We start from the raw sequence: 19,582 nt of genomic DNA, 5'->3' as shown, positions 1-19,582 counted from the left end.
GGAACAGGACAATCATGCTCCATTTCTTTTCCTGTAAACAGGACTTTCCATTTCTAAGCCCGATGTCATTTCCTTATTGGAGCAAGGGAGAGAACCCTGGATGATTACAAGTGATATGACAGGATCATGGTGTCCAGGTGAGCGAGGGGTGATCCAGTGGGGGAGGTCATTGGGAATAATAGCCAGTGGGTGAGCCGACTGATAGCAGTAGCTTGAGTTATTGTTGAGAAGCTTCCCTCCAAGCCATACCGAAAATTGTGGCATAACGGCCTGAGATGTAAGGACACAAAGAGCAAAGATCTTGTCAGCATCCAATCCCAAGGGAACCTTTCCCTTGTCCCTATGAATCCCTCTCTTCTTTCTTCCTGCTTAGTTTCCTCCCCATTTCAAAAAGGGACATGCTCCCTTCTTCCCTAGGGGCTGCCTTTTTACCTGTTCTTTGAGAGTTTGTTTGGAGGTTCTAGCAGGAGAGCGCAGCTACTCATACACTCTTGACCGAAGAACGGTCCTCTCCTCTATGGGGGATGGTCATCCTCTTCGACCAAGCGACCGAGCGCAGCTTCGGGAGGGATGCACGTGGAGCGGTGAGGGAGGAAGGGGACACCCGCCTAGCCAGCCAGATCAGCCGAATCAACCCTAGCAATCAATGGGGTGACAGATGTCACAGCCAGATCGCTCTCACATCCTTTACCTGTTCTTTGGATCCTTTTTCTTGCAAGTAACTTCATCCCTTAAAAAAATACTTATTTTCTTAAAACAGCTCACTTTACCCATTTCAGCAATTCATTTATTCTCTTAATATGAGAGAAGGTCACATAGTGGCTAAGAGCACTGAATTGGGATTCAGGTTGAGTTCAGATCTTGGCTCTGCCAATTACTAGTTCGGTGTGTAGGTAAATTGCTTAGATTCTCTGTGCTGCAGTTTTCTCCTCTGCAAATGAGTTAAAAACAGAGCCTTCTTCATGTGCATATTATTATACAAAAGGCCATATAGTGTATACAAAAGTGGCAATGATTTTGGAATGTATTGGAATTTTTCCAGTGACTTTGGAAATGCACTGAGAAGGCTATAGAAAAATTTAAGCAGGGATTTTCATTTTGATGGCATGAGCATCATGTTGTGGAAAGTGGTAAAAACATAGATGCAGGGGCACAAGGGTGGCTCAATCCAACTCTTGGTTTTGGCTCAGGTCATGATCTCAGGGTCATGAGATCCAGCCCTGCATCGGGCTCTGCACTCATTGGGGAGTCTACTTTGAGATTCTTCTTTTTTTTTTTTTTTTTTTTTTTTTTAATGAGTGTGGTAAGGGTGGTAAGAGAATCGTTTTCTTTTTTTTTTCTTTTTTTTATTATTTTATTTGACAGAGAGAAATCGCAACTAGGCAGAGAGGGGGAGAGGCTTTAGCCCACTGAGCCACCCAGGCGCCCCAGCTTTGAGATTCTTTCCCTCTGCCCCTTCTCCCACTTTCTCTCTCTCTCTTTCTAACATAAATAAATCTTGAAAAAACAAAACAAAACAAAAACCACATAGATGCTTTATTTTTATATTAAGTGCCCAGAAACTGGAAAATTCATAGAGACAGAATTAATGGTTCTGTGCCATTAGTGATTACTAGGGGCTAGAGGGAATGGAAAATGGTGAATGACTCCTTAAGGGGCACAAGGTTTCTATCTGGGGTAATGAGAATGTTCTGGAACTAGATAGTGGCAATAGTTGCATGACATTGGGATTGTATGGCAAACTATTGAATTGTACTCCTTAAAATGGGGGAATTGGGGCACCTGGGTGGCTCAGTGGGTTAACGCCTCTGCCTTTGGCTCAGGTTGTGATCTCAGGGTCCTGGGATCAAGCCCCGCATCAGGCCTCTTTGCTCAGCGCGAGCCTCTTCCTCCTCTCTCTCTGCCTGCTTCTCTCCTACTTGTGATCTCTGTCTGTCAAATAAATAAATAAAGTATTTTAAAAAATAATAAATTTAAAAAATAAAATGGGGGGATTTATGTTTTGTGAATCTTACCTCAATTTAAATATATATGAGAGGGCACCTGGGTGGCTCAGTGGGTTAAGCCTCTGCCTTCAGCTCAGGTCATGATCTCAGGGTCCTGGGATCCAGCCCCGCATCGGGCTCTCTGCTCGGCGGGAAGCCTGCTTCCCTCTCTCTCTCTCTCTGCCTGCCTACTTGTGATCTCTCTATCAAGTAAATTTAAAAAATCTTTAAAAAAAAAATTTATATATATATAGGGACGCCTGGGTGGCTCAGTTGGTTAAGCGGCTGCCTTATAGCTCAGATCATGATCCCAGGATTGAATCCCTTATGGGGCCCCTTGCTCAGCCAGGAGCTTGCTTCTCCCTCTGCCTGCTACTCCCCCTGCTCGTGTTTTCTTTCTCTCTCTCTGACAAATAAATGAATTAAAATCCTTAAAAAAAAAGGGGGGGGGGAGAAAAAAAGAAACCTTATACCATATCTTTTAAATATATACATGTGCTTTTCATGTATAGATTTGTACATACAGGCAAGCATATGCACACACATACCTTTTCTCTATTCCTGTAAATTTTGATTCACTCTGAGGTGGTCTCAGACATTTATATATTAACAGGCTTGTTGGATGATTTTTTTTTTTAATTTAAAGATTTTATTTACTTATTTGACAGAGAGAGAGATTGTGAGAAAGGGAACAGAAGCAGGGGGAGTGGGAGAGGGAGAAGCAAGCTTCCTGCAAAGCAGGGATCCTGATGCAGGCTTCAGTCCCAGGACCCTGATATCATGACCTGAGCTGAAAGCAGACACTTAAGGACTGAGCCACCCAGGTGCCCCTTACTGGATGATTCTAATCTTTATAAAAATGGAGAAACCCCAGCTTAATTCCTTTTCTTAATCCCTCCTGGCATGATAGGAGCTCTCATCAGATTTGTGCTTTCATGTGCCCTTCAGAAATTACACAGCAATATTTGAGACTTACATAAGCCATTCAGTTTTTTTTTTAAAGATTTTATTTATTTATTCGACAGACAGAGATCACAAATGGGCAGAGAGGCAGGCAGAGAGTGGGGGGTGAAGCAGGCAGATAGCCTGGTGCAGGGCTTGATCCCAGGACCCTGAGATCATGACCTGAGCTGAAGGCAGAGGCTTAATCCACTGAGCCACCCAAGTGCCCCAGTCATTCAGTTTTTAAGGTGATTTTCATTTTGTCTCTCTGATCTGCTCTAGAATTTTTTATTTTTCTTAAAAGAATAAAACTGTTTGTATACTTTTTCTTCCTCTTCAGAGCTGGAGTCCAGGTGTGAGAAATTTCCACGAAAAGATGTTTCTGAAGTAGAGTCATTCAGTTGGGAGATATTGGAAAGCCTTAAATGCTATGATTTTGATGGCTCCAGTTTGAGAGATGACTGGAAATACAAAGGCCAGTTTGAAAGACACCAAGTAACTCAGGAATGCTGTTTCAAGCAAGTAAAAGTCACATATGAAAACATGCCCACTTTTGAGCATCGTGCTTCCCTCACTTTACATCAGAACAGTGAGATTGGTGAGAAACTGATTGAATGTAGTGAATGTGGGAAAGCATTTAGCCGCGGCTCACACCTTATTCAGCATCAGAAAACGCATACTGGTGAAAAACCCTTTGAATGTAAGGAATGTGGGAAGGCCTTTAGTCGTGCCTCACACCTTGTTCAACATCAGAGAATTCATACAGGTGAGAAACCTTACCACTGTAAGGACTGTGGGAAGGCCTTTAGCCGTACTTCAGAACTCATTCTACATCAAAGACTTCATACTGGTGTCAAACCTTATGAATGTAAAGAATGTGGAAAGACCTTTAGACAGCATTCACAACTTATTCTGCATCAAAGAACTCACACAGGTGAGAAGCCCTATGTATGTAAAGACTGTGGGAAGGCTTTTATTCGTGGCTCACAACTTACTGTTCATCGGAGAATTCATACAGGTGCTAGACCCTATCAGTGTAAAGAATGCGGGAAAGCGTTTAGACAGCATTCACAGCTTACTGTCCACCAGAGGATTCACACTGGTGAGAAACCCTATGAGTGTAAGGAATGTGGGAAGGGCTTTATTCATAGTTCAGAAGTTACTCGACATCAAAGAATTCATTCTGGGGAGAAACCCTACGAATGTAAGGAATGTGGGAAGGCCTTTAGACAACACGCACAGCTTACACGACATCAGAGAGTTCATACTGGTGACAGACCTTATGAATGTAAGGACTGTGGGAAGGCGTTTAGTCGTAGTTCCTACCTTATTCAGCATCAGAGAATTCATACCGGTGACAAACCCTATGAATGTAAGGAATGTGGGAAAGCCTTTATTCGTGTTTCACAACTGACTCATCATCAGCGAATTCATACTTGTGAGAAACCCTACCAATGTAGGGAGTGTGGAATGGCCTTTATTCGTAGTTCACAACTTACGGAACATCAGAGAATTCATCCTGGGATCAAACCGTATGAATGTAGAGAATGTGGGCAGGCCTTTATTCTTGGCTCACAGCTCATCGAACACTACAGAATCCACACTGGTTAGAAAGCCTTGAATGTTAGGGGTGTAGGAGCCTTTACGTGGAGTTCACACCTGACTCAGTATTAGATGATGTGTATGTAATGTAATTAATGTGAAAACCTTCACTTGTCACTTCCACTACGGAACCTCGGATAATGCCTAGCAGAAGAAAATTCAATAAATGTGGGAATTCTTTTTGCCTCACACTCACTGCTTACCAAGCATCAGAAAACTTTGCTGAAAAAAAGATTAATATGAATATAGAAAACCTTTCTATTACCACTCAAAATGTGTTAAACTTCTGAGAATTCCTAATAGAAAATGACCTTATTAAGATATTTTGTGAATGTGCCTTTTACCATGACATACAACTTACTTAACATTATCTCAGCTCCACCAGTTACTGACTGTAGAGCATTGGACAAAAAATGCAGTCTTCCTGTTCCTCACTTGACTTATTTTTAAGCAGTGATCATTATAACCCTAATAGAGATTTCCTGAGGACTATCAGATATTTTATATAAAGCCTGCGTTCAATAAATATTAGTTACATTATTAATTAATAATGTTAATTATTAATTAGTGTTAAGAAGTTCCTGTGAGAGGAGGGCCTTATGAATGTGTCAAATATCAAAGAGCCTTCATAACCACCTGTTACGATAATTCATTCTAGAAAACTGTAATCAAGTATAATTATCATGAGGTCTTCATGATATTTAAAGCTAGAAAGTCACAAGATTAGAAGTTAACAGAAGAATAGCCAAAAGAAATCTGCCCACTTAGATATCTCAAGCCACCTTCAAGTATAACTTCAAAAGCAATCAGAAAATTCTACAAATCAAAACCAGTTCAGTGTAGACAAAGCTGTGTTCCTGTCAACCCAAGGATTGAAGGTAGGGGCTTTGTTCTCCAAGCGTGGATCTCTTGCACCTACTCATTGCCAGTTACATATTAAGCACATTGAATCAATAGTCAACTCTAAAAACTAGAGGGAAATAACCACATAAACCCAAATCACAGTAAGAATGATCACTAAAACCAAAAAATGATAAAATAGGAAACAACAGTAGACTTAATATGAAGGTTATTTATCTAACAATAGAAGACCAACAATTAATAACCCTGATCTAGAAAAAAAAATTATCATTATGAATAGGGAAGGAATATAAATATTCCTTTTAAATAGCTACTATGCATGATTTTAATGTATTTGGAAACTTAAAGAGAGTAGATTTTTTTCTAAAAAATCCAAGTCCACAAAGATATAGACTACCTGAATAAATCAATGATTGTAGAAGGACATAAAAAGTGCCCCTTCAAAGAAAAGCTGAGAGAAGCTTGCCAGTTTATTTTCAAGGCTAAATAAAATTATGATTTAAGAAAATTCAGCAAGGATGGCTCCCAAGAAACAAACTGTAGATGATTATCTTTGGTGAAAATAAATACAAATAAAATCCCTGCTAATTGAATCCAGTCTTTTCAAAGTTAGCAGCTCATTCTAAATGGAATATCTAGAATTTCACCTGTTCTGGGTTAACTATGTCATCAATTTTTATATCACTCCAGATGACTATAATGGGGGAAAGAGCCCTGATCCAATCCCAGTGATATCTGGATCAGAATTTGTGAACGAATCTGGGGAATCTCCAGAAGCATGCCCTCGGCCCAGGCAGTGTCTGGGGCAGCGGGCGTGTTGTGTCCTGAAGGCATTCATCTTCTCAGTCATCCTGAGTGTTCATAAGTCACCTGTATTTTCTACACGCGTCACTGCCTAAACAGGGTTAGAAAGTAATATTCTATGTGTCATTTTTAAGTGGTTTCCTAGTTAAAACACATGCACAGGATAAATGTGTTAAAGTTATGATTTGGTACACAGAACATAAGTCAGACTCCACACCACTGATGCCCCTTCCCACTCTCTCTACGTAAACTATCACTGTATCAAGTTCTTGTATATACTTCCTGATTTTTATGTTTGCCTCCATGTAGACATGCACATAACACTCTTTTTATAAGATTTTTACATAAGTGGTAGCAACTTTCCATACTTGCTATTTTTGCTTATCCATACACCTGAAATTGGATCATATCGATACATATATAGTTGCCTTATTCTTTCTTACCAGCTGCATAGTGGATGTATTTCATCATTTATCCTGTCAATTTAGTTTTTTTCATTATTCTTTGCTTTCAAACAATCCTACAATAAATATCCTTGCACATAAATTATTTTGTATATGTGTGATATCTCTTTAAGATGCATTCCTAAAAGTGGAAGTGCTAGATCAAAATGTATACGTAGTTTTGAAACTTCCTGTTCACACAGAATCTTATATGCCCTTCGTGCCCCCCCCCCACCAGCTTCAGTAATCATCAGCTAATGGCCAGTCTTGTTTTTTCTTTTTTTAAGATTTTATTTATTTATTTGACAGACAGAGATCACAAGTAGGCAGAGAGGCAGGCAGAGAGAGAGAGAGAGAGAGAGGAGGAAGCAGGCTCCCCGCCAAGCAGAGAGCCCGATGCGGGGCTCGATCCCAGGATCCAGGGATCATGACCTGAGCCGAAGGCAGAGGCTTTAACCCACTGAGCCACCCAGGCGCCCCTGGCCAGTCTCATTTTATCTGTATTCCCACCCACTCCCCACCCTCATGTCAGTTTTGAAATAAAACAGCTACATCATTTCACCCATAAATATTTCAGTATGAATCTCTAAAATATATTACAATTTGAGAAAAGATTTTCACTCCTTTAAAAAAAAAAAAAAAAGGCAGTGGGTACGTGGGTGGCTCAGTCATTAAGCGCCTGCCTTCAGTTCAGGTCATGGTCCTGGAGTCCCTGGATCTAGTCCAGCATCGGGCTCCCTGCTGAGCAGGGAGTCTGCTTCTCCCTCTGACCTTCCTCCTCTCATGCTCTCTCTCTCTCTCATTCATTCTCTCTCTCAAATAAATAAATAAATCTTTTTTTAAAAAATGATGCAACAGCTTGCTGTATTACTCCACCTAGAAATCCCCCAGACATCTCAGGTGTAATATCTACAACCAGATTTATAATGCCACTTTCCCTTCCATATAGCTCTAAAAATCCTCTTTTCCTTCCATATTTCTAATACATCTTGTGCAACGATATATTTAAAGTTTAAAAATAGTCTGCCTGATCTCTCAAGCCAGAAACAGGCTGTCAACTAAGATATCTTGTACCTTATCTTCCACGTTTAAAATGGTAGCTTTAGATCCAGGTCTGGACTCTGTCACTAGCTAGATGAGCCCCACTAAGCTTCAGTTTGTAGCTCATAGTAGTATACCATGGAGTTATCCTGAACATTTAAATGTGAAGGTACACCTAGCAGTGTTTCCAGCACACAGAAAATCTAGAATCAGAAAGGAAAATTTGACATTATGTTACCACTCAAAATTACTTAATTGCAGGCATGCCTAAACTGAGCCATTCCTAGTCCCATAATTAAGTTCCTCTAACTGTCCTCCCTCTTGGTGAATGGCCCCCCACTGCCCACCCATTTCCCCAGGCCAGACACCCAGGGGCCATCATTGGCCTCCCTCTCCCTGATAATTCTGAAATCTAGTTTGCTTTGCCACTAGGACATATCTGGAACACACACATCCCTTTTGTGAGTACCAAAAGGAAGTACTTTAGAATAAGCCCATAGGGCACCTGGGTGGCTCAGTCGGTTAACCATTCGCCTTGAGCATGACCAAGAAAAAGATCAAAGTTCTCAGTTCAATATTTTAAATATGATATGAGTGTTAATGAAGAAGTCTTATTTTTATTGTGTTTACATCTGGCTTGCCAAGGTATCAGTCAATATTCTTATTCTATTTTGGCATATTTAATGATGTGCATAATTTTTCAGGGACAAATCAACTGTGATAAATTAGGAACTCTACCTCTCCATGATAAGACTGTATTTTATGAAATCTAGGCTATTATTTGATAACAACCCACCACCCCAATTCTTGTGAATTCTTGTGAATATAACAATTCTTTTTAGACAAGTCTGGCATGGAATTGATCGTCTATTTCCTTAGAGCACTAATACTCCATGCTGCACAATACTTACCACGAATGTTACATATCAGAAAAGATAACTCTATGGAAGCTTAACTGTATTTAAAGATTTTAACTGTATTTAAATCTAACTTTATATTCACAAGACTGAATACACTAATACGATTAGAAAAAGCCATGGTTAATCAGTATATATTAAACTGGAAAATTTATAAAAGGAATTACAAGCGATGGACCTACAAGCATAACCAAAAACACAGAAGAGCTATTAAATTGTTGGAAGAATTGTAGGAACAATTCTTCATATAACAAAGCTCTGGCACTTAAGGAGATTCTTCTGAATCTCATCAAATGGCTTTGAAAATGCAGCAAGAATAGTTTAAATAAAGCTCATAAAAGAAATAATTTTTTTAAGTGGAGGGAGGGGCAGAAGGCGAGGGAGAGAGAATCCCAAGCACAGAGCACGGAGCCCGATGCAGGGCTCAACCTCAGGACCCCAAGATCGCGACACAAGTCGAAATCAAGAGTGGGCTACCCAACCGAACCAGCCACCCAAGCATCACAAATAGCTGAAGTTTTGAAATAACATATTTTGGGGTGCCTGGGTGGCTCCGTGGATTGGGCCGCTGCCTTCGGCTCCGGTCATGATCTCAGGGTCCTGGGATCGAGCCCCGCATCCGGCTCTCTGCTCCCAAGGGAGCCTGCTTCCTCCTCTCTCTCTGCCTGCCTCTCTGCCTACTTGTGATCTCTCTCTGTCAAATAAATAAATAAAATCTTAAAAAAAAAAGAAATAATATATTTTGTTCAAAGATTGGAGCTGCCACCCTGAATTTTAATTGTCACAAGGGACAATATAAGTAGGTCAACTGAACTCAGTAATGAGATACACATTTCCTACTTGAGAAGTAATTTCGTTAGGCAAATATTTTTAAAGCTGCTATTTAACAAACAAAAATTGGCACATTTAACTGTTACTCTCGGCATTCTTAATGGATTGCATTGAAAGTACAGGGGGAAATAATATGTTTCAACATGTGGAACATATTCAAGGACTCCAAAGGAAATTATTACGACAAGCAAAACAGAAGTTACCACTAGCATTATTGCAATATATTGAAAAGAACATAAAAAGAATTAAAGTGGTTTGAACGAAATAAAATAGCAAATATTGTTTAAAATCCTGTTTGTTTGGGCGCCTGGGTGGCTCACTAGGTTAAGTGTCTGCCGTGGGCTCAGGTTGTGATCCCAGGGTACTGGGATGGATCCCCCTCCAGTCCCGACCATTGAGTTGGGCTCCCTGCTCAGCGGGGAATCTGCTTCTCCCTCTGACCCTCTCCCCTCTCATGCTCTCTCTCTCTCTCTCTCAAATAAACAAATAAAGTAAATAAAATAAAATGAAATAAAATCTGTCCATTTAACCTTTGCAAACTGACTGGTTAAATGAATTGTGGAAAATCCATGGATGGGAATACAATACACCTTATAAAGAAATATAAAGAGCGAGGGAGGTCTTTATGTTCTGATACGCACTCCAACAAATTTACAAGAGTCTAGTGTTTGTTAAGTGCTCAGTAAATGTCAATTATCATCCCACCAGAATGTAAGCTAACGTGACTGTACGGGATTCTTTTCGGTTTTCTTCACTGCTGATGCCCAGTGTCTAGAACAGCGCCCAGCATGCAGTAGGTGCTCAGGAAATATATTTCAATTTTTAATCATGGAAAATTTCAAACATGTGCAAAACCAGAGCAAACAGAATCATGAACATCCCTTTGTCATTTCTATGACCCATCCTCACCAAACATGCTTCATCTACACTCTCTCTCACTCTTCCCTCATGATGGGTTTCAAACGAACAAAGACATCCTATCATTTCATCCATAAATACTTAAAACTGCACCTTTTAGCAATAACTCCCTATTATACCTAAACAATTAACATTCATTCATTAAAACAATAAAATATCAAGTTGGTGTTTGCATTTCTTCCTTGGGTCATATGTATTTTTAAATATTTTTTGTTCAAAACATATGCATATTGTTTGTTCAAATCCAGGACCAATATTTTCAATTAATTTGCTGACTTCAGGAATAGATTATTCTTTAATGACTGAGAAGGCTGAGGATATTTTGGGGGTGTTGTTATCGTTGTATTTTTAGGGGGTGCTTCCTTTTGCTTTTGTTTTTTATATACAAGTAAAATTTCCCTGACAGGATACACAAGATACAAATTACATAAAATTGTTCCCCTGGAAAGGAACGCAGTGCATTTTCAGGGGAATAAAACTTCTCTCCCTATTCACACTTATGAATTTTATTTTTATAATTTAATTTAATTTAAATTCAATTAACACATTGTGTATTACTGTTTCAGAGGCAGAGTTCAGTGATTCGTCAGTCGTCAGTAAGTCGTATGTAACACCCAGTGCTCATTATATCACGTGCCCTCCGTAATGTCCATCACCCAGTTACGCCATCCCTCCAACCCCCTTCCCTCCAGGAATCCTGTTTGTTTGTTTGTTTAAGATTTTATGTATTTATCTGACAGACAGAGATCACAAGTAGACAGAGAGGCAGGCAGAGAGAGGGGGAAGCAGGCTCCCCGCTGAGCAGAAAGCCTGATGCAGGGCTCAATCCCAGGACCCTGGGATCATGACCTGAGCTGAAGACAGAGGCTTTAACCCAGTGAGCCACCCAGGCGCCCCCTCAGTTTGTTTCTTATGATTAAGAGTTTCTTAGGGTTTGTCTCCTTCCCTGATTTTGTCCTGTTTTTTTTTCCCCTCCCTCCCCCGATGCTGTTGTGTTTTGTTTCTCAAATTCCACATATGAATCAATCATATCATAATTGTCTTTCTCTGACTGACTTATTTCACTTAGCATAACATCCTCTAGTTCCATCCACGTCGTTACTAATGGCAAGAACTCATTTTTTTCTTAAGATTTTATTTACTTATTTGACAGAGAGACAGAGCACAAGCAGGGGGAGCAGCAGGCAGAGGGAGAGAGAGAAGCAGGCTCCCAGCTGAGCAAGGAGCCCGATGTGGGACTCAATCCCAGGACCCTGGGATCACGACCTGAGCCGAAGGCAGCAGCTTAACCAACTGAGCCACCCAAGCGTCCCCAAGATCTCATTTTTTGATGTCTGAGTAATATTCCATTGTGTGTGTATGTGTGTGTGTGTGTGTGTGTGGTGTGTGTGTGTGTGTGTACACACACACACCCACATCTTCTTTGTCCATTCATCTGTCGATGAACTTTCCATAGTTTGGGTATTGTGGACATTGCTTCCATAAATATTGGGGTGCAGGTGCCCTTTTGGATCACTACATTTGTGTCTCTGGGGTAAACACCTAGTAGTGCAATTGCTTGATCGTAGGGTAGCTCTATTTTTAACTTTTTGAGAAACCTCCATACTGTTTTCCAGAGTAGCTGTACCAGCTTGCATTCCCACCATCATCCTTGCCAACATCTGTTGTTTCCTGACTTCTTAATTTTAGCCATTCTGACTGGGGCGAGGTGGTACCTCACTGTGGTTTTGATTTGTATTTCCCTGATGCTGCGTGATGAATTTTTTCATGTGTCTGTTGGCCATTTGTATGTCTTCTTTGGAGAAATGTCTGTTCATATCTTCTGCCCATTTCTTGACTGTATTATTTGTTCTTTGGGTGTTGAGTTTGATAAATTCTTTATAGATTTTGGATACTAGCCCTTTATCTGATAAAACATTTGCAAATATCTTTCCCCATTCTATAGGTTGTCTTTTGGTTTTGTTGACTGTTTCCTTTGCTGTGCAGAAGCTTTTTATCTTGATGAAGTCCGGATAGTTCATTTCTGCCTTTGTTTCCCTTGCTCACCCTTATGACTTTTAAACCATATAAATTTATGATCTATTCAGAAATTGGGTAAATGAACGTTAAAAGTTTTAAAAATCACATCGTAGTGGGCATGTGGGTGGCTCAGTCAATTGAGCTCCTGGCTCTTGATTTAGCTCAAGTCATGATCTCAGGGTTGTGAGATCAAGCCCCACGTTGGACTCCATGCTCAGCATGGAGTCTTCTTGACATTCTCTTCCTCTCCTTCACTCCTTCCCTTGCTTGTACACTCGCTCTCTCGAAATAAATAAAGTCTTTAAAAAAAATCAAGTCCTTGGGGTGCCTGGGTGACTCAGTCAGTTGAGTGTAGACTCTTGATTTTTTGACCGATATCATGATCTCAGAGTCCTGGGGTGGAGGCTGGCATTGGGCTCTGCACTAAAAGGGGAGTAAGCTTGAGAACTCCCTCTCCCCCTACCCAACCCCCCCCTCTCAAATAAAGAAATCTTTTTAAAAATAAAAATGAGGGGGGCGCCTGGGTGGCTCATTGGGTTAAAGCCTCTGCCTTCGGCTCAGGTCGTGATCCCAGTGTCCTGGGATCGAGCCCCGCATCGGGCTCTCTGCTCAGTGGGAGCCTGCTTTCTCCTCTCTCTCTGCCAGCCTCTCCGCCTACTTGTGATCTCTGCCTGTCAAATAAATAAATAAAATCTTTTAAAAAATTAAAAAAATAAAAATGAGGGGCGCTTGGGTGGCTCAGTGGGTTAAGCCTCTGCCTTTGGCTCATGAGGGTCATGATCTCAGGGTCCTAGGATCGAGCCCCGCATCAGGCTCTGCTCAGCAGGAAGCCTGCTTCCCCCTCTCTCTCTGCCTCCTGTTCTGCCTCCTTGTGATTGATCACTCTCTCTCAAATAAATAAATAAAATCTTTTAAAAAATAAAAATAAAAAAGTCAAGCCCTAAAATACAATTGAACAGGATCAGTGTGAAGGTCCAGGAGGAAGAGGCGCTTGTTCCAATCCTGCCACAAGATGGCAGCAGAATGATACCAAAGATTGGTTCTGGACACTGGAAGGATGTCTAAGTCTCCCTCCCCACCCACAACAGGCAAATCCAGGTATGTTCCCGCCCACTTTTTCCCTGAGTTATTGACTGTGGCCAGACCAAACCATCCCCAGATTCCTTTTTTTTTTTTTTTAAGATTTTTTTTTATTAGAGAGCACATAAGTGGGGGGAAGAGCAGAGGGACAGGGAGAGGGACAAGCAGAAGCCCTGCTGAGTGAGTTACTTCAAGGCGGGACTCGATCCCCGGATCCTGAGATCATGACCTGAGCCAGTCAGACGCTTAACCCACTGAGCCACCCAGGTACCCTCATCCCCAGGTTCCTGATCCACAAAAACTCTGGGATAATAAATGTTGTTTGAAGCTGCTACATTTTTGGGGTAATCTGTTAACTGGCAGTAATTAATACACTGGACATCATATGAAAAAATATTTAAGTACGTGGGGTGTGTGTTTTAAGATTTTTATTTTTGGGGGGCGGGCTCCACACTCATGCCAGCCCGCCGCCCCCAGGAAAAAAAAATTTATTGTTGTGGGGGGACATCTGCGTGGCTCAGTTGGTTAAGTGTCCGACCTCGGCTCAGGTCATAATCTCAAGGTCCTGAGGTCAAGCCCTATGGTAAGCTCCCCACTGAGCAGAGAGTCTGCATCTCTCTCTCTCTCTCCCTCTACCCCTCCTCCAGCTCGTGCTCTCTTTCTCTCTCTCTCAAATAAATAATTAAAATCTTTAAAAAAAATTTTTTTTAAAGATTTTATTTATTTATTTGACAGACAGAGATCACAAGCAGGCAGAGAGGCAGACAGAGAGAGAGGAGGAAGCAGGCTCCCTGTCAAGCAGAGAGCCCGATGCGGGGCTCGATCCCAGGATCCTGGGATCATGACCTGAGCTGAAGGCAGGGGCTTTAACCCACTGAGCCACCCAGGCACCCCTAAAAAAATTATTTTTTAAAAGTAATTCTACACCAAGAGTGGGGCTTGAACTCTTAACCCTGAGACCAAGCGCAGCATGCTCGACCAACTGAGCCAGCCAGGCTCCCATAAGAATGTATTTCTAAAATATACTTTTTTTTTTTAACACAACCACCACCAAAGCCTTATCACATATAAAAATTTCAAATTATTAAAAAAAATTTCAAATTATTTATATAAGGAAAATATTTAGGTATTTGGGGGAAGTATCTGGGGGAAGAATATGGATATCTGCAATTTACTTTGAAACACATCAAAAAAGATATAGATTGGTAGAGGTATAGATGGTTAGTTATATGATAAAGCAAATATAGAAAAATGTTTATGGTAAAATAAAATCTAGGTGTTAGGTCTAAGATGGCTTCACCTTCTCTGTATCTTTGAAATTTCTTTGTACTAAAACGTTGAGTGAAAAGTCCATCATTTAAAAAAGAAAAAAGCCCATCATTCTTCAAGTTTCCAATGGTCTCAAAAATGTCACGTTTTTTCTTTGACTGTTCTTATCAAGGTCCAAATAAGGTCTATATACTGATATTAGTTGGTCTAGAAGTTAAATGGTTTTAAACCACAGTATTTTGTCGCCTTGTTGTTACAACAACAAAGGCTTCAAGCTAGCTAATGCACGACAGCATAGCTCATATCCCCAGCTGGCTCTTTATCCAGAGTCTGAGCTCTTCTGTCCTGCAACTTGACAAAAGCATTTCTAAAGGAGATCTGCGCAATGGCAGCAGCAGCTTCTCAATTCGGGCTTCCTGACTCCAGGTCAGCGTCACAGGGAGAAGTGCTCTAACCTCAGGGCCCACTTCACAGCAACCCGCTTTCCGAGATCAGCTTTTAGATGTTTGACCATTCCCAGATTGCTAGCCTGGAACCAAGGTGTGTGTTGGGAGCCTGCTGCAGGGCTCGATCCCAGGACTCTGAGATCATGACCTGAGCAGAAGGCAGACGCTTAATGGACTGAGCCACTCAGGCGCCCCCACCCTGATGCAAGCTCTTGGCTGCCCTGTTCTGTCTCCCTGCGGCCTGGGACCTGTGCTAGGGCACAGAGAGGGTCAAGGTCCAATATGCCTCTGTTGTCCATGACTTCTGAGGGCAAGGCAGGGTCCTAGCTCCCCGCTCTTCAATCCATGCCATGGCACATTCAGCAGGTAACCCGGCAGGAAAGAATGTTTTGCTCCCCTCTGATCCCTGACTCTTCTTGGCACCCCAGGCACCAAACCCATGGGAAGGACAGATGGCTGGTTCGACTTCTCCACCTAAGGCCAGAACACAGGAGCTGGTGCGGTTGGCCGGTGGGGTGAGGGGAAGCCTCCAACCAGTGCAGTCTAGTTAATGACACGTGCCGTCATTAGGCACATTTGTGGGCAGACATGAAGTTGCAGGACAGGTGCCCCAGGTGCTCACACCAGAAGTATCCATTGCCCTAGGAAGCACAGCATTAAATAGCAAATTCAGAACACTATGACAGGTTGAGAGAGATCACAGGAAAAAGGAAAAACTTTATGTTTTAGTACTCTTTTTTGTTTTGTTTTGTTTTGTTTTGTTTTGTTTTAGTACTCTTAATGGCACTTTTTTCCTGCTGTTTCATGAAGGGCTGCCACATTTTCATTTTGCACTGTCCCCACAAATTAGGTACTTAGAACAAGCACTGAGGTCCTCCTTTATTAAACGTGTGGGGGTGAGCAAATGAGAGAATATTTGGGTTACATTTCCTTCAACAAATATTTACCAAATCCCTGCCAGATGCTGGGGACGCAATGGAGTCTAGGTCAACAACAAATGGATAAATAGAAAAGCTACACTGTTCTCCAGGGTGACAAACTGAGCCCAGAGGTGGGTAAGACAGGAAGCGGCCCAGACAGTTGCTATGCAGCCAAGAATGATTTTGTATGCGTGTTTAACAAATGCGGAGTCAAATATGGATTCATAATAAACCAAGAGGTCACGCACAAAAAAAAAAAAAAAAAAAAGAAAGAAAGAAAAAGAAAAAGAAAAAAAAATACCCAAACAAGAAAAATCATGCTGCTCTCCATTCCACTCAAGGAATGAACAGCAAATGCTCCCGAGTCAGTATGAAACACGGGCATAATCCACTACTTCCTTAGTTCCCATGTCTCACCTGGATAGTGTGCATTGAGGGTTTTTTTCATACAACACGATCCCTGAATCCGAACTTAACATCAATCATTAGCCAAAGCCACAGCAATCTGTTTCAACATGGGAGGAAAAAGGACTATGCTCGACATTACAAAAGATGAAAAAAAAAAAAAAAGAGTATCTTACCTTCCAATGTGGTGTCATCTTAAGGTACTTTTTCTTTCTTTCTTTTTTTTTTTTTAAGATTCTTTATTTGACAGGGGCGCCTGGGTGGCTCAGTGGGTTAAAGCCTCTGCCTTCCGCTCAAGTCATGATCCCAGGGTCTTGGGATGGAGCCCCGGATCGGGCTTTCTGCTCAGCAGGGAGCCTGCTTCCTCCTCTCTCTCTCTCTCTCTGCCTGCCTCTCTGCCTCCTTGTGATCTCTGTCTGTCAGATAAATAAATAAAATCTTAAAAAAAAGATTTTATTTATTTGAGAATGAGAGAGAGCATGAGAGGGGAGAAGGTCAGAGGGAGAAGCAGACTCCCTGCAGAGCTGGGAGCCCGATGCGTGACTCGATCCCAGGACTCCAGGATCATGATCTGAGCTGAAGGCAGTCATTTAACCAACTGAGCCACCCAGGCACCCCTTACTATAAGTTCTATGACAGAATTTGAGGAGTGATCAATATGGGCTGTGATGGATACAATAACTCTTGGGACTGTGGTTCTTCTCATTCTGGGGAAAAGTAAAACTCCTTCCCCGAACAGGGATAGGTAAAAGTACAGAGTTATTGTTATTTTAAGAGAGCTCAGCTGTGTTTAGATGGGTGCACAGGGAAGCTGAGCTGGCAAAGAGGTAGACTGTCAGTTATCTGTTGCATCTCTGAGCCCTTTGCTTGAGTTGTCCTGACCTTGAGCTTCTCTCTCTATCCTCATAGGGTGCAGTTGTAGCTAGAATCCTGCTAAGTCAGTTTAACCAGAACCTCCTGAAACCCCACATCTGATCATCCTTGACACCTGACCAAATTCGTCATTCCCCCAACCCCCCAAGGCAATATTTGGTCACCCTGACCAGCCTTCAGAAAGAATTCTGTTAGAGGTCTATTTAGCAAAGAATTACCCTACCCTTTTTGTAGTTTTCCATCCACTGCCACCCGCTTTGGCTCTAAATCCAGCTTTTCCTCGTATTCAGAGTTGAGTCCAATCTCTCTCCCTGACTGCAAAAAAAACAAAAACAAAAAAAAAAACAAACAAAACTCCCTTGCAGTAGTCCCTATATTACAATTGTCCTGAACAAAGTCTGCCTTGACATTTTAATAAGTGTCAGAATAATTTTTTAGTTAGCAGTAGCCAAGTCAGCCTTGATAAGGGGATGTCCGTATACATTAGCTATTTTGGCCAAAAGCAGTAGTACATTAGCCATTCTGACACGAACAGGATTGAAAAATGTTTGTGCATGGAGACTTTCCACTTTTGCTACTCTTGTGAACTCTGTGACTGCAGCCGTGTGGGCAAGCCCAGGCTAGCGGCCACTCCCCATTGCTCCAGCTGAGACCAAGCCAATCACTAGTCATGAGCCATATATAGATATAGATACAGATATAGATATAGATATAGATATCTCAAGTGTTTTTATGCTTAGTTAATTTTTCTTTTACTATGGAGGATTTCAGGCAGAAAAGCAGGGAGAAAGGACCCATCACCTGCTTCAATAATGATCACCATGACAGTGTTTTTCATGTAGTTGCCCCATTAAGCTCCTTTTTCTCCTTTATTGAAGTATTTTAAAGCAAATTCCAACATCATATTTCATATTTACATATGTATCTCTAACAGATAAGGACTTAAAAAAATGAAAAACCTGATGACCGACAATTTATAGATTGAATCTTGGATTAGAAAAATCATTTAGAACTTTTTCTCTTTTTATTTGTGGGACAGTGGGTGAATTTAAAAAAAAGTTCTGTGAATTAGACAATAACGTCACGTTAGTATTAATTTCCTGATTTTGATGATTGCGCAGTGGTTATGTAACAGGGTGTCCTTGTTTTTAGGAAATACAGGCTGAAGTATTTGGGAGTAAAAGGTATCATATTTGTACCTTATTACCTTAAGACGCCTAAGAAATACATTATTTATCTATATTCATATCTGTTTAATCCTGATGTGCTGCCAGGGTTAAGTAAGGCTGCCCTAGTGGTTTTAGTCATGACTGGGCATAGTCTAAAGGGTTTAACAATCTCTTTTAAAGAGGGCTTTTATAGCAATTAAACTCCCTTAACACTTTCAAACCATGCTTGTAAATTTAATACATTAGACGTTTCCATTTAAAAGCTACAGTAGGCTAATTTAGCAGATGAATCTTTGCTCAATAGCTTAATATGTTTTTTTTTTTAAGATTTTATTTGTTTATTTGACAGAGAGAGATCACAAGTAGATAGAGAGGCATGCAGAGAGAGAGAGAGGGAAGCAGGCTCCCTGCTGAGCAGAGAGCGTGATGTGGGACTCGATCCCAGGACCCCGAGATCATGACCTGAGCCGAAGGCAGCGGCTTAACCCAATGAGCCACCCAGGCGTCCCTTAATATGTTTTTTTAAATATGTATATCTATCTGTTTAAAAGAAAAATCACAGGTCCCAGATAGAGTCACTTGTGCCAAGGCCCCACTTCAGTAAACCAAGACTTAATACCTAACCCAACCGTATTTTCCGCACCCCCAGGAACATGAGGGGAATTTACTGGTCAACACTAGGAGGTAATTCCATAAACCCCAACCATCCCCCTTAAGAGGGAGACCTAGCCTAAAACAACGCATTCTTTGCTAATCCCCCCTCCCCAGGCCTTTCAAAACCTTTCCTTTTCTGTAGCTTCAGGGTGCTCCCTAACATTCGCTGGATGACATGCTGCCCAATTCATGAGTCATTTAATGAAATCTTTCAGATCTTCACATTGGCTCAGTTAAATTTGCTTTTTAACAAGCCTGCCGCTCGAAAGCAGTAAAAATAAGAGCTCTCGTTTCTTGCAGTTGTTATTAGCTCAGGCAGTAAGTTTGCAAGTTATTATACCAAGATTATAACTGTTTGCTCGGTTATGCTGTTCTATGTTCATTTAATGCTCTCAACACACCT

General features: G+C 41.3%; 1 protein-coding gene across 2 annotated transcripts in view; it reads left to right on the top strand.

Moving 5' to 3' along the window:
- The window catches only part of ZNF565 (zinc finger protein 565), a 30,081-nt gene extending 23,373 nt beyond the window's left edge, over positions 1-6,708 (top strand). For both annotated transcript variants that reach the window (XM_045988775.1, XM_045988774.1), the window contains 2 exons: positions 42-137; positions 3,268-6,708. In XM_045988775.1, coding sequence (XP_045844731.1) covers positions 101-137; positions 3,268-4,538 — 1,308 coding nt within the window. In that variant the 5' untranslated portion in view covers positions 42-100 and the 3' untranslated portion in view covers positions 4,539-6,708. The remainder of the gene's footprint in view (positions 1-41; positions 138-3,267) is intronic.
- The last annotated feature ends 12,874 nt before the right edge of the window (positions 6,709-19,582 follow it).

Source organism: Meles meles, chromosome 19 (genome assembly GCF_922984935.1).
Source record: "Meles meles chromosome 19, mMelMel3.1 paternal haplotype, whole genome shotgun sequence".
NCBI classification, from domain to species: domain Eukaryota; kingdom Metazoa; phylum Chordata; class Mammalia; order Carnivora; family Mustelidae; genus Meles; species Meles meles.
Note: the sequence above shows the minus strand (reverse complement) of the source record. Positions and strands in the feature narration are given on the sequence as shown.